Source organism: Anser brachyrhynchus (genome assembly GCF_964034855.1).
Source record: "Anser brachyrhynchus genome assembly, chromosome: Z".
NCBI lineage: Eukaryota > Metazoa > Chordata > Aves > Anseriformes > Anatidae > Anser > Anser brachyrhynchus.
The window spans coordinates 66,877,817-66,894,149 of record NC_137697.1 but is presented as its reverse complement, the minus strand read 5'-3'; the positions used below and the strand labels follow the sequence as shown (position 1 = coordinate 66,894,149).

General features: G+C 43.9%; 1 protein-coding gene across 9 annotated transcripts in view; it reads right to left on the bottom strand.

Annotated features, from left to right (window-relative positions):
• The window catches only part of MOB3B (MOB kinase activator 3B), a 91,377-nt gene that overhangs the window by 16,760 nt on the left and 58,284 nt on the right, over nt 1–16,333 (bottom strand). For all 9 annotated transcript variants that reach the window (XM_080572944.1, XM_080572945.1, XM_080572940.1 and 6 more), the window contains one exon: nt 4,264–4,466. In XM_080572944.1, the coding sequence (XP_080429070.1) occupies nt 4,264–4,466 (203 nt within the window). The remainder of the gene's footprint in view (nt 1–4,263; nt 4,467–16,333) is intronic.

Here is a 16,333-nt window from a genome sequence, read left to right as displayed (position 1 = left end):
TGAAATAGCAGGCCAGTGAAAATGCAGAGATTTAGAAATCAAATCAAGATACTGCAACATACACTAAGAAGTTGGGAGCAAACTGTTGCCTCACCTGTTGTCATGCTGTTACCTGACAAAATGCTTTGCACTGAGGTTCAGCCACAAATCTCTAAGGCCTCCAAATCTAAAATGACCGAACAAGAGGAGAAATACAGCTGCAGGATTCTTTGCCTCTGTGTCTGTCTGGCAGGCACCTTCTGGCTCACAGGAAAAAAAACCACTGTGGTTTAATGCCTGCCTGGCACTAATTTTATTGCTTTTCAGAAGCCTGTTTTTTCCCCCTTCCTTTACTAGAGGGCACGCTGCTATGGTTGTGCTGCTCCTCAGGTTTCATGACACGATCACTGCCTCTCCAGTTAAGCCTGGAGCACAGCAATAAACAGTCTCTGTGATCACCAAACCCAGCATCCAAAAAGAGCCCCCTGCCTTCAGGAATGGAAGGAGGAATTCAGCTTCTTCGAAGCAGCAGAGCCAGGGAAACTGCTTCTGTGACCGGAGGCTGTGTCATACCTAGCAGACACTTTCAAAAGATAAACTCCTTTACAGGGAGGCTGCTCCACCTGCAGCAGCACTTTATTCCTGCTAGTTAGCCTTTCTCTTCTGAGATAAGAGTAATGGAAAGAGATGCGTATCAGGGAAGGTACTCACCTCCCTTTACAGGAAAATCAGATTTATGACTCAGCTCACTGGGCTGAGCTAAAGAAATCAAGAAGTATTTGGAAGGGATTATGTTGCCTTGCATGCAGCAGCTCGTATTCCTTAAAAATAAACAAGCTGATGATTGACCTGAAGGGAGGAAGATGAACCAGGAGCAAGTTCTACTCTTATTACAGCTCTTATTTGGTGATACCAGAGCACTTCACAAACACTGATACATTCAAGCCCACAATACTGTCTTAATACTATGTCCACTAAATACTATATCCAACAGAGGGAAACTCTTGAAGAGAGCTATTAGTTTACCTGTTGATAGGTAAGAAACCCAAATTTGAAACAAAATGCAAGGCTTCACCCAACGGATTGCATATGACAACCAACACTTGCACCTTACTTTGCAGAGGGTGCTTTGTACTGGGCTTAACCGGCAGGGTTTTGGTAGCAGAGGGCTACAGGGGTGGTGGGAGGCCAACAACTGCCCTGTGCCACTCACAGCCACTTCCAGCTGGCTCCAAAACTGCCATAAATAACCCACCGTGTGCCAGAACTTCAACCGGAGAAGCCTGTGGCTCCTCTGTTCACAAACACTTCAGAAAGAGCAGCAGCTGCTAGAAGGCGAGGACACGGGGATGGAGGCACTGTTGGGGTCGTGGTTGGAGGTGCCCCATGCAGAGCAGGCACACCTCTGAAGGGACCATGGGCCATGGGCAGCCATGCCACAGCTGAGACACCCTGAGGGACTGTGCCCCACAGTAAACACATGCTGGAGTGGAGGAAAACAAGTAAAAAGCAGCAGAAATAAAGCACTGCATACAACCCCTGCCTCCTGCATCATCCCTCACCTCACCAAAGGGACTGGGAATGTCTGGGTGTAACGTGGCAAAACCAGAGTGAGTGGAGACTCCGAGGAGGGGAGAGAAGGTTTCTGTTAAATTTGAGCCTGGGGAAGAAGGACTTTCTTTCCTGAGTGTTTTGTTCAATTACTAGTCTTTTTTTCCCCCCCTTGATGTCCATATTAGTTATCAAAAGCTTTTTTTTAAATTGGCAAAAAATGAAGCAGAATTCCCCAGCTCAGGACTGTTTTGCTCGCAATGTGCTTACAAGGTGCTTTGGCGTGGTGTTAAGTCCTACATGCTAAGAAATCAGTTGTTTAAAAAGAAGAGTGCAGGAGAAAAAAGCAGAAGAGCATTACTGCTTCTGGAGCTGCACTAAGAGTCCCACTAAAAAGTACATTTAGATTAAGTGTTTCAAGCGTCCTGTGTAAGCATCTGCATAAGGTGAGAACGGGATGAAGGCATGGACATCGCCCAGCTAGACTACTTTCAGCCACCGAAACAGGCTCAGAGGTAAACTAGGGTGAACTGTGACAGTGGAGGATAAAATCAGTCACTTGGAGCCAGTACAAAGCAGATGCCACATCCTAAATTCAGACCTTTGTTTATTTCCTGATAACTTCCCCACGGAGACATGCCGCAAGGGTCTTCTGAGACCTCTCATGGTGCACACTGCCTGTCTGCCTGTCAACGGTGCAAGAGGCCAGGTATGTCCTCAGACTTCTTATCTCCTCCCACATTAACCAACTGGCCATGCCTTGTTTTCTTCAGGACCACCTGCGTGGTCAGAAAGTGTGCCAGCTTCCATTTTTTTCCTCCCAAAGCAGCTCTGTGAAAGACTCAGGGATCTGTCAAATTAACACAGCCTTGGGGATGTTAAAAAGATAAGGAGCATTTTAGACTACAGCCCCCACTTTAACTGAAGCTATGCAACTCCTGAACGGAAGGGGGGAACCCTATTTGACTCATTTGCTTCATTTGATTTTACAGCTGCTGCACAGGGTTGCAGAAGGCTGATAAAATCTGTTTTAAACAGACAGAGTAAGTCCTGCCAGCAGGCTAATATTACTATTCATCTACTGCCTGCTTCCCTCATTACTCTCCCTTTTTGAAGATACGTTGATAAGTCAGTTGCCTTCCTGTTTATTAAAGCATGTGGCAGTCTGTTTTTTATTTAATCAGCTCTTGGCCTATTTTCTAATTAAGGGAGATAATGTAGGCTCATTTCCTGCCATGGTGAACCTGGCAGGGCACAGGTTGTCCTCAACTACCACATTAGAATTCAAGATTATTTGCAAAGTCTGCTGTTGTTTGGCAGCTCCTCCCCTTCTCTGTGACCAGCTGAAGACAAAAGTACAGACATTTGTTGTTGTTTTTTTCTGCATTTCCACGCTGCTGACACCCACCCAAGTGGTGGACAGGGAGATGGAAGAAGCAGGTGGGGCTTCGTCTGTCAGCTGGTGCCCTCCCAGTGCAGGTGGAACAGTTTTCTGGAAGACCATGAAGCCCAGCAAAGTTCATAATGCTGCATCCTGTGATAGCACTAAGGGTAGTTTTGTGAAGGGAGGGAATACTGGAAGGTAAGGGGGAAGCACACACCAGTTGGAGCACATTCCTAGCCTGCTCTCCTGCTAGGCTTCAGTCATTACACAGTGTGTACACGTACCACCCCTGCAACAGCTCAAAATCCCACAGAAACACCACTTTGCCATGCTTCCAGGAATATTTAATACCATCTCCTTGCAATGTGCCTTTATGTGCCCCTATGACTGAAAACCTGCCTGGAGATGGTTGTGGGCAACCCGCTGTAGGTGACACTGCCTTCAGAGGAGTGAGCTGGACTACAGGGTGTCCACGGGTGCCAGCCAGCCTCAGCTGTTCTGTGCTTATGCGGGAAAAGAAATCCCAGTGGTTCTAGCACTGCATAAATGAACTGTATGATACAGTACTTTCCAAACCCTGACCCGTGGAGAAATGTTGCCCTGATCCCTTGGCTAAACCACCACAGTGAGGGTTTGTACATTAACTGCTTTCTGAATTGTCCCATACTTTTACTTCTCTGTCTACATTTTTATTTTATTTGCATTTATGAGCAACAGCAAAAGTGTTTCCATTTCTTAAAACTTACTTTTGGATACAATGAGTTTCATTTTGATCCACCTCAGGCCAAAAGGAAGTGTCTGGTTTTGTTAGGCTGTTAATTGTCTGAACCTCTGTCTCACCTCATCTGTTTCACTTAGATCCAGATCTAACATACTCAGTACTTTCACAAACACCTACTTAAAGATTTAAAAAAAAAAGAAATTCACCTTTACACAGACCACTGTTCCCTTCACATGTATTCAGGTGACTGCTATGAGAACCATGCTGTTACTAACTAGTGAAAAAAACAAAACAAAACAAAAAAAAAACTCTCTATAAAACATATAGTACAGCAAGGAGCAGAATAAAAATGAATTTCTAATTTCAAATGACAGCATTCCCCACCTTGCATTTTTCCATACAAAACACATTGCATTTTTATCTTTTGACTGAGCCTACTGAGCACACCACAAAGGCTGCAGCAGATGGAACAGATCTGTGGTCAGAGGCAAAGTTCTTCCTTTTAAATTGCCTGTGTTCAACCATGGACTTTATTCCCAGAGGAAACCCACTGCAACAAGTGTGGGAAAGGCTCAGTGAAGGGCAGCTGTAAAATTTCCTAGAGCTTTCTCCCAGACCTCACACTTACCAAAGGCTCTAGTTCTTTGCGGTCTATCAGGTTGAGCTCTGTCACAAAGTAATAAAAATGCTTGTAACAGGTATTGACGTGGGCCTCGGCCCCCATAAGGATGATACGGTCAAAGTGATGAATGTAGACGTGAACAAACACCCGAAAAAGCCGGCAGAGTATCTTCTTGCAGATCTGAAGGAAGTTCTTTGGAAAGGGAACACCTGTGAATAGAGAAGGCAGGGTTGTCACAACCATCCTGTCATCCTCCCACGACAATGGCTTTGGAGCAAAGCAGAAGTTTGTAACTACAAAAGAGGCTATGACTTCTTCGGCCTCCTTTCCAACCCATGAGATCACTTCATGCATCTGTTTAGCTTACTGCTAGCACCAAAGGTAACCAGATACATAAGCATTTTAATGGCTCAAGACCAATAGGTACTGGATCTTTTTTCCCTTAGCAGTTTAATGGAGGAACAGCCCGTGTTGTAACATTCAGTGATTTTCACTGGACTGCACACTGCCTCATTAACACCAATGGCTTTACGTCCTGAGGTGATTCTCACATACTTTTATAGACAGAGCTTGTCCTAGAAGTGATAGACTCTCTTCTGCCCATCTTACTCAACACTGGCATGTTGACCATGTCAGATTTAATAATCAAGAGAGATTAAAGGACCATTCCCTCCGCTTTCACATTCCTCTCAGCTATTTGTACCGCTATGACTGCTGTTTTATAGAAAACCTCATAGATCTGCATGTTTTTGCAGATACACAAAAACAACCATCCCAAAATAGCTTGTAAATTAGACCAGTCTGCAGCTGGAGACTCCAAAGCAGCAGCAAAAGTAAGATTTGCAAGTAAATTGCCAGGCATCCACAATGTAGCACAAACAGTGCCTTCAACACTCCCCTTCATTAGAGATTTATCTCACATGGCATCGTGTATCATGGAGCTGCCACAAAACCCTGAAGGATTCATCTCCTTCTATGGCTGTGCCCTGGACATGATGACTTCAGTGGCTCAAAAACTCCACTACTACTTTGTTTTTTTGCGTATCCTCCTGATTTTATGTTACATTCCACGTTTTAGTCAGACCTGAACTACATAACCATAGTTAATATTTCTTTAAAAAAAAAAATAAAAATCTCACAGCTTACCAGCTCCATAACCACTGGAAATCTGGCTCATGCTCTCAACAAGGAAAATGTTTATTATTTGCAGAAAGAAGATGGAGATATTAAATTAACATTATACCAAACTTTATGGTTTTAAAATTTTAGTATGCTCTTACATATTGCTCAATACTCCTAAGAGACTAGTGAATTAATGCACAAATGGCCCAGGGAAACTGAGGACATACAGTGAGAATTTCCATGCTTAAAAGAGAATTTTAAATAAAATATCAGCTGTGGCTGTGTCGCTCTGGGTCCCAACAACAGGAGAACACACCTTACTCTGGACTCCCTGGTCCCATACATGTCGGTATCCGAGGGCATATCCACGGCTGATGTGAGCAGCACTATGCCTGTAAACAGACAAGTGGGGAAGTATCGGCACTCAGATGTGTCCCAGCGTCAGTCCAGTGGGCAGACCCTAAAGGTACGCTCCATGCTGACTAGGAGTAGGTCTGAGCACAAACTATGTTTAGGCCCAACTAATACTAATAATTTCTTAGTCATCTGGAAGAACCTAACATTCCGTCAAACTAAAACAAAACAGCCTTTTATATTATGCACATAGCAGCCTACACACAGCACAACACGAATAAGTACAGCAAGACTGCAGACCCCAATCTGCAGCAAACGCAGGATTAAAGGTCTGAGCGTGTGAAATCAAGAGAGCCGTCAAGGAAGCTCTGGTGCTCTTTCTCTCACACGTTTCCTGAGCAGTAACAAAGGCCAGCAAAGCAGAACTAATGTAGAGGCCATGAATGAAATTCAGTTTACCACACTGAGGGACAAGGTATGGAAAGTGGGAAGGACAAGACTGGAGGGCAGAGTTCACTCCCACTATTCATTTAACAGAAATGCTCAGGATATCCCTGAACTACATCCACGTTTGCCATCAGCAAGGTACAAATGTGTGCCAAAGTGCCTTGGTTTCTTTGGCTTGTTCTGGCCCATTGTAGGCAAATCCTTTTGCAATAATTTTGGGCAGCTTCAAAGACTCAATACAGCCCTTCTTGCTCCTGATGCGCAAACTAGGGCCCAGAGAAATAACTGCATCTGTTGGAGCACAGCTACTTTACCTCCTTCAGAAACATTTGCTATTGGCTGTCACATCCATTCATAGGAATTAATTCATCTCAAAGCCACAACTAGTATCTCAGGCCATGGAGGAGGAGGCCTAAATGCTCAAGCCATGACCTGAGACGTCTCTAAGCTACAGAAATCACAATAGGTACAGCTGTCTTGGCAATATTTGAATCAAAACCCCACGCAATTAGCCAAACACCTGGATTATTAAAAGTGAGTTGTCATTTCCAAAGGCAAAATAAATATATCCAAAAGATGTAACAGAAACACCAGTTAGTTAACCAGGTGGATCACATTTCTTCAGGAACAGCTAGAGCAGCAGTCTGATTTACAGTTTTGTTCATCTACCCAAAACAGAATTTTAAAGACGTCCTCTAAAAAATACGTAAAACTTAAAAAAAGGGGGCAGGGGGAGTTCCTGTTGTCACTGCAAGCTGACCTAAGCAAGGAGAGCAGAGTTTCCTAGGCCAGAACATGCACGCCCCAAGTGCAGAACAAGCAGGTCCATCCCCGGGACTGCAAGAACAACGCTGTAATGAAGAAGGTCCCACTGCTGCCACAGCTGCCAAAAGCGAGCCCAAGACATCAGACTGGCAATAGGAGGATCCTTGCAGTCCATGAAATTAGACAAGAAGGGTGGCAGAAATGCCATCTCGAAGGAAAAAACATACCTAATACAACAGAACAGATCCTGAACTGAGTTACAGCACAATGAATCCAAAGGAATGCCATCAAGACTTGAAAAATCAGAGTGAGCTGGTTCCAGATTTATATTCTGAGGTCAGAATTTGGCCTAATGTTTTCTTCCCACTGCAACTGTTATAAATAAGTCAAGTACCGAGTGCAATCATTACCAGTGACCCTTGGGAAATGACTAGCTTAGATTTAGATCCTTGACTTGCTGAGGAGCCTGCAGTCCTTCAGCTGAGCAACAGTAGCCTTTGTCTTCACCCCCTCCAAACCCTTTTCAGCATGCAGTCCGTGTTTCATAATTTGTTTCTTGGAAATTTGAAAAGAATTAAAAAAACAGGGTCCAAGTATTTAAGTCTGAGTGCTTCCAAGAAAGATGACTGTCTCGGTATCTGCAAGGTGATACAGACAGAATGTAAAACCATCAAAATAGATTGCTAAACCATGTTATTAAAAGGCAAAGGAATACAGAGATGACAGTGATTTTTTTTAAGCTAGCTGCTATTTGCTGGAAAAAAACAAAAAACAAAAACAAAACAACAAAAAAAAAACATATTTCTGGATGCATGAACTGTCAGCTTTGATTCTTCTGCAGGCTAAGACCCAGCGCTTCTGTATGAGAAGAATGTAACAGGAGGATCCTCTTTGTTGACCTGGAGCTCAAAACCCCAGAGCTCCTGATAATGTCCCAGGAAGGTGCCAAGTTATGCAAACACTCATAAACATCCCAGTCACACCATGTAAGCTCCTTTACTTCAGGGTTATACATGCAAATGGAAAACAATTCAGTGGAGGATAGACAGGTATAGCATAGCTAGCAGCAAACGTGGCCAGCGTGGTGATAACCACGTATGTGCTGGGCTTGCCAGGGCTAACAACAGCTTCCTCTTGCAGAAAAGGAGGTGCACCAGAACACCACAGGACAGCCACCTCCTCCTCCTTGCTCCCACCTCCCCATTCTTCCTTGGCCTTTCTGCTAATTCAACATGGCTTAGTGCCTGGTCCTGCACTTTGCCCACAACAACCCCATGCAGCACTACAGGCTTGGAGCAGGGTGGCTGGAAAGCTGTGCAGAGGAAAAGGATCTGGGGGTGCTGACTGATGGTCACCTGAACATGAGCCAGCAGTGTGCCCAGGTGGCCAAGAAGGCCAACAGCATCCTGGCTTGTATCAGGAATAGTGCAGCCAGCAGGAGCAGGGAGGTGATCGTCCCCTTGTACTCTGCTCTGGTGAGGCCATACCTCGAGCACTGTGTTCAGCTTTGGGCCCCTCACTACAAGAAGGACATCGAGGCCCTGGAGCGTGTCCAGAGAAGGGCTACGAAGCTGGTGAAGGGCCTGGAGCACAAGTCCTGTGAGGAGCAGCTGAGGGCACTGGGGTTGTGTAGTCTGGGGAAGAGGAGGCTCAGGGGAGACCTTACTGCTCTCTACAGCTACCTGAAAGGAAGGTGTGGGGAGCTGGGGGTTGGCCTCTTCTCACAGGTAACTAGTGATAGGACTAGAGGGAATGGCCTCAGAAGTTGTGCCAGGGGAGGTTCTGGCTGGAAATTAGGAAGAATTTCTTTATGGAGAGGGTGTTGAGGCATTGGAATAGGCTGCCCATGGAGGTGGTGGAGTCTCCATCCTGGAGGTATTTAAGAGACGTGTGGATGGGATGCTCAGGGACATGGTTTAGTGGTGGACTTGGTAGTGTCAGGTGATGGTTGGACTTGATCATCTTATGGATCTTTTCCAGCCTAAATGATTCTACGATTTTGTGATTCTCTTTACTTGCTAGAAAAGGCTACACCTAACATGAGCAGGACTCTGTGCAAATTCCAAAGCTCAACTCACCCGATTTATCGAGTTTTAACACTTTCTCTTCCACTGGAAAAAAGGACTTTCCCTTCTTTTCAAAAACAGTCTTATTTGTTCCCTACCTACCTTTCTTAATTTTCTATCAGCACATTTGGTCCTTTGCCTGAGTGAGCCTCCAGACCTAATCCCCTTCCAGCAAGTGGACATTTAGCCCAGTATTGACACTACTGGCCTATGGTCTTACTTCTGTGAGTAATCCACTTACATAGCAACAACAGACACTGTCAAGGCCCACCTCCCAGGAAACTCAGTCTAGAAAAGCAGTATTGTTATTGCTGTCTGCTAGAAAGGCTTGTGCAGTGTCCACCAGTGAGTTAATGGCCTGTTGGTTTAAAACACGGAGATGTTTTCATGTCGTGATGAAGCCCTGTCAATACAAAACCTGTTCGTTGTGTGACACAGAATATCGGTGGGATGAGAGACAGATAAGAGACCAAATGTTAAAGAAACTAAATTAGGCGGGGATAAAAGAGGGTCTGAGATGAATACAACTGGCACAGAGGTTGTCTCCTTTGACACAAAACCATCATGACTCCCCTCACCTCAACACATGTAATGACCTCCCCCAGAAGCAGGTGAGCACCACAGGAAGAAAGTCATGATGCATTTTTCTCCTTGCTGCCTCTTTTTTCTTCTCTAGGAAAGAGGAAAAACGTGTGCAGTCTCAGGAAGCTGGCGCTGAGGAACAGGCTGTGCTGCTCGGCCCTTCTGCCTGCAACACTGCCGTTGGCTCTGGGCTGGCTCACGCTCCTGCCGGCAGCTTGCAACGAAAACGCAGCCCCAGCTAAATCTTCTGCGATGCCAGATCCATGAGCACTTCTGACCTTCTGTATTTGTGTGGTTTGAAGACTCGCTTTACCCAAGGGAAGATGGTAAGCCCTTTGGCAATTGTGCACAGAAATAGCATGGTGCGCTCTAAAGTCCTTAAGCAGGCCACAGTCATAATTCATTCTTTTTTTAAAAACACGCATATGGGAAAAGAAGGGGGACCCCTTTCTCCATCAGCAAAAGGATGGATAATATACTACTGCAAATGCTGCTTAAAAACATGCCACCGTTTTTAAAAAGGGCTGTTTAAGGGGAAAAGGGTACATATCAGAGAATTTTTGAAACTGCACTGCCCGAGCATCCAGCAGCTCTCTCCTCTGCTGTACACCAACAAGTGGATGACGGCAGTACATTTTGCCATTTAATTAACTCCACCAGGTGTCTTAGAGACATGTAAATACCTAAGTACACAAACCACCTGAACTGGACGCTCTCCTGCTGCCTGTCCCAGACAAGACGAGCTCTGCCCCAGCCGACAATCAGGCCAAGAAACCCATTAGGACAGACCTGCAGGCCCACAAGGCGATAAGGAAACCAAGGGCCATAAAAAGCAGCCGAATCATGTTTCTGTGACAGAGCAACTCATCAAACACATCTGTCTGCCCTGGAAGAGCCACCTTCACCATAGAAACAAAATGAGATTTGCTGGAGCTCTGCATTTGGACAACTGTGTATGGCATTAATAGATACAGAGTTTAAAACAGGCTTGGAGATGCATTAGAGTAATTTATGGCTCTCCCTGCCTTAGCAGGGGCTATATTACAAATCAGCAAAAGGCAGCCACTTCTGGGGCAGAAATTGCAGTCATTTGGCAGTGTAACACGTGACAGCTTAGGGTGGGAAAAGAGAGTTTAGCAACGTGCTGAGTCAATGTTAAAAAAAAAAAAAAGGTACAAACAATGGAGCCTGACTAAAGCATCAGTGGAAAAACTCTCCTTCCCACGTGGCACGGGTCTGTTAACAGGTTCGTCCCTACAGCACCTACCACAGCCTGACAATTTCTGGGTAATGACGTGGTTTCAGCATCCCATGCTGAGTACACCACTGCCCAGCATGGTTTTCATTTTTGTTACTAACTTCTGATATTTTCAGGAAACAAACATTCTGGTCTCCCATTCATTTCACGAGGACACGCTGTTCCGAGGGCCCCTCTTGGGCTTGCTGCTGCAGTAAGAAGAGGCATTGTGAAGCATTACTGCAAGCAGCAAGCAGCGTGGTCTTGGAGAAGCACTAAGACAGAACCGCCTGCTGTCCCCAGCACACGTTGTGTTCCAGCATCTAACTAAAAGCAGAGGCCTTACACCTGCCCAAACCTAGGACGTTACATTAACAAGTCACTGGATTTGAAAGGTCAACATGGTTAATATCACTAAAGCAATGTTTGCTCTCTGAATGACTGTTGTGCTCAATTCCTTTCCAGGGGGCCACTAAGAGAAACATTGAGAGAGCACAAACAACTCAGATCCCAGCCCTTGTGTCTCTCCCAGGGCGAGCCATTTTCTGATCCTCTGATACCTGAGCTGAGCTAGGAATCCATTACCTGCACAAACATATTTTCAGTGTATATTGACAGTTCTTTGGAAAAAAGATCTGTAAGTTTTAAAGAAGTAATTTTTCTCTGCAGTAAAACGCAGCTCTCTCCCATGAGACAGGGAAAGAGAATTAAACAGCAGCATGCAAGGGAAATTCAGTGAGAGACTGGGAGTCCTGGTCCAGAAAACTAAGTGAAAGCAGAACAAAATCCATGTCCTGACTCTGCTCGAGTTAACCCTGACTTACAACAGAGCAGCTTCGAGTGAAGCCCGGTGTCCTGGGAGAGAAATCCACAGGCTGGCAAGCAAGAGTCAGTCAGGGCTTCCCAAACTGCTTTTAACTACTCATGCTTTTATAACACCACATCCGGGGCTAACATAACAGATGGTTTGTACTACTCTGTTTTTACAGCTGTTGAAAGTGTTGTAAAATCGAATGGACCCACCAGCTGAAGAGACAGGAACCAACCCAACCCTACCCACCTGCCCAAGCGTGACTCTCACTGCGCACAGGTCTGAGGCTTCAGCCTGAGCAACGCTGCCCCCGCTGCCCCCAGCCCCTTCCCCAGCTCTCCTGGGATGTCTCCGTGCTCCCAAATTTTCCTTCCCTTGTTTTCTCAGAACTGCCTCCGTAGAAGAGGTCAGCCTCCTCCTCCCTGCCTCCCTCCTCCCCTGTAAACACACACCGATGTGGGTAAAGTCCTGCTCTTAGGAGTGCTCCTGCTCTCTGCAGTAACATGTTTGTCAGATAAAAGGAAGCCCATTTTCCATCACGCTGGAATAGGAACAGAGCACACTGGACTCCACTCTCAGAGATGACTGCGCTTTCCGAAGCTCTGCCTGCACGCACAAGGTTTCAGGTTATGTCTACAAGCACAAATCCACACACAAACACAGCCATGCATGCTCACCCTGTGAAGCCTGTGAAAAAGCTGCTAACAGGCTTTGGATCCAGTGTAATTCCACAATAGGAACTAAGTCATGCAAACAGAACCTGAGTATTTTGATTGCATATACCCCAATAAGACTACATTTACCCTTAATGCATGGGCCAACAACCCTTGGGTTTATGAGGTATGCAAAACCTACTATTGCTCATGCAAAGAAGCAACTATGATTTAAATAGATTTTTCCAATAGGTCATAAATAGGTGAGATCTGTCTCTTGAAATGCCTGGGGCTCTGGCTGGTACCTGGAAATTGAATGAAACTTTACTACTAACGTCATTGAAAATGGATCTGGAGAATCAGCGAATAAGAGTATCCTCCTTCCTTTAAAGCATTACGAAGCTAAGCAGCATAATATTACTCTAATGTCACTAGCAAAGGACAATTACAGAATTAATTTGAAAAGTTGCATTAATTTGACCTTAACCAAATACTTTTGCAAGATTAATGCACTAGTCAAAGCTTTTAATGAACATACATCAATAACAATCAAAAAGGGTCACACAGGACAAAAACTTTTCAAACATAACAAATAAAAGTAGTAATTTAAAACATATCTGGCCAAAAATAAGTTGATTTGCTGTATAACCAAATTCAACTGTGAATGGGATGCACCCCGATTTCAGCAGAGTAAAAGTTTCTCTTTAAAAGATCTTTTACAGGTTTAATGCGCTCTCCATCCTTCCCTAACTCATCCCCCAGCGTTCAATTCCTGCTCACCACTGCCTGAAATATGAAAAATTTTGACAGCTTTGAACACCACCTTTAGCAGAAACACCTCAGACCCCATTAATCATGGGCAACATCAGAATGGGAGCCACTGACAGACCTTTTAACTAATATATAAAGAACATTTCTACTTTGCAACAGCTACAGCTGCATGAACTCTTCTTGGGGTCTTGAAAACTGCCTATAAACATTTTCTGCTATTCCATTTAATTCCTAGTGAATGCCACAGAACTGAAAGGAAAATAAGGCAAAGATTACTTTTGTTTCCTTCCCTTGAAGCTCTCTTTCCAACTTCCATTACTTTTATTTCATGTAGAAGAAAACAGTCATTATACCTTAAGATTCATAATTGAAAAGCTTAAAGAAGGGCAAAAACAAAATCATAAAGTATGTCTCTTTACGGTATCTGCTTTCCACACAAATTAATAAAATCCTTTTTTTGTGTACACAAGACCATTTATTTCCATTCCATTTCACAGACACACAATAGATACCACTTACACTTCTGCATTTCCTTTTACCTTGTATTTTAAACTGGTCAGATCTTAAGCTGTTCAGATCCCCATGTTGATTTTATTAGGCAAGGATAATTTAACTGAAAGTGATGTATATAGTGGGTTTTTTTTGTTGTTCTTTTTAGCACAGCTTTAGAAACCTACAGTAAGACTAAGTGCACTTAGTCTAGCAAGGGTAATTACTGCAGTTCAGCAACAGAACTAAACATTTTTCACTTTATTGCTGAAGAGACTGATTTATCTGTTTAACATTAATCATCTGAGGAGGAAACATTCATTCATCTTATGTCTACTCTTTTAAAGTGTATATGTTTTTATCTATATGTTTAATGTAAGTGTACATGATCTCTGCCACTGTTCATATGGTATTCAACATCAATCACCTTTTAGGTTTATGGAGATTTATATGGTCACGCTGTAACTAACATAGCTGGAAAGCAGACTAAGATGTGGAAGTACAGATAAAACTTGTGTGTAAAACCTGACAAAGAGTTGGCAGCTTTATGTATCTGGACACCTAAAATTTCCTGTCTGCAAGGCAGGATGATGAGAGTGTGGTCTTGGCTCAGCAATTATCCTGAGACATCTTCAAGGCAGACAATAGCACAAGTTCCAGTTGCCACCTCTGCAGCATTCACAGGCTTTGAGTCTCCTTGTTCAGGATACGAGTACCAATGAGCTAGGTAAGATACAGAGCACTTGCATCTGACAGTGCTGCTGAAGATATAACTACATTAGCACCTGGAGTGATGTCTGCTTTGTATTTCTGAAAAAAAAAAAAAAGAAAAAAAAAAGACAACCAAGAACTGGGTAGGGAGCTCCAAGCCACTACAGATTCATTTCACTGGCATGCACTCACTAGCAGAGGTCTGACAGGTCTAGCAGCTGGAACAGACCTTCAAAAAGGTTTCATTTTTGTATTTTGAAGAGTATCTGCAGGTGCTGGGCTCAACCTGTCTCTTCCCTGGAACAAAAAGCACGAATAAATCACAAAACCCACTGATTTGTTATTTTCTTCATGCTTACTCACAAAACAGCTGTTCAAATTTTTGATTCCTGAAAACCTGAAGACACCATAAATGCTATTTTCCTGAAGCCTCCTCTCGCCCCAGTGAGGATTTCCAGTTGAATGTTTCTTAAAACTCTAGGTATTCATGCTGGCAAATGGGGCGGCCTGACAACTGATCCTTTACTGATGTTCCAGGAAGCTGAATGTTATGGAAATAATGTCTAATGGGGTGCAATTTGTTAAGAGTGTGTTTTACAACTGGAGAACTCCACCTGTGACGCATGATAGATACCAGCTGGTTCCTGAGATCACATGCTCACGGCACCGTGCCTTTTTCTTTCCTCCTATCTTTGAGAAGTCTATCTGAACTCAGAAGCAGATGTAGCTCTGCTGAAAGCAAAAGCTTAGCGTGGTCATGGAAGTGGGACTCTTCAGAGAACAATAAATGTCAGCATACACATATATTTTCAGAGCAAGGAATTCATTGCTAGTAACTGTAATGAGATAAAACTGATGGTCTGCAAGGACCAAATACTTGACTTTCTCTACTAGGATTGCATAGTTCCTAGTCAGGACAAGAGAAAAGCAGTGAGCAAAATATTTGATCTTTAACAATAGCATAGTGTGCTTCGTCAGCGCACTGCAAGAGGTTTCTGCATGCAAAGTGGAGAAGGATGGGAAGAGATCCAGTGATGTGCTACACGTCCGCAATACAGTGCCTCAACCTGCAAATACACATAGGCTCACTGAACCTTCAGAACGAGATTTCTATAAATACCAACTAAGCAACTGCTCATTTAGACAACGTATTCTTTAGGCATGTGCATTCCCATAGACCTAACTGCTAGCAGGGATCTAGCATGGAATTAATCTATAGTATTTAAGAATTAACACCTAACTGTATGGAAAAGAGAAACTTACCGAGGAGTGTCTGTGGTTCACCACTGGGATTCAGCATGGATCTGTGCTGGGAAATACACTGACACTCAAAAAATAATTATTACAGACTGTGTTCAAAAAAACTGCTACACTGAGGGTAAAAGCCTGGGCAGAATACAAATGGTATGGAAGAGAAAGGGGACTCCATTTGCCCCTAATAGATTGATGCTTCAGTGTACTGCTCTTCAATATGTGCTGCACAGAAATTCACTCACTAATTGCTTTATTAAGTCATACTTTCTGGCTTTACTATGGTTAGGAATTCACTCATTTCTCAGAAATAACACCTTTTGTGTTACTGAAAAATGATAAAATATTAAAAAAATCTTCAAAAGCAGCATTGTGTCAGTATGGACGGCATATTGTTATACATTCTGACTGACTTTAGAAATTCCAAATTTCTGGTTAAGGAAACTGAGCTAAGTTTACTCTGAACCCCATGGATACAACTGCATTGCTCGCCATGGACATGAGGTCAGAGTTAGCCTGGTTATTTTTTCCTTGAAAGCATCACCATACAGAGTCTTCCACTCCTGCTCCTGATTCGGGGAACTTTTTCAGTGGGACTGCTCCCTGGACAAGTGCTGACTGAGCTAGTTGCTTGGTGAGCGTCCAAACACTGCAAAGGCTGCAAGACATTCAGAAACAACTGACTTCATCCCTAAACCTCTTCAGGAGCTTAGGAGATCATGCTGCCTTTAGTGAGCATGGGAAACTCTTACGGTGCCATCACAACTGTTCCTACACTGGCATATTTTCTGTTGTAGCACTTAAGCCCTGGGAATCA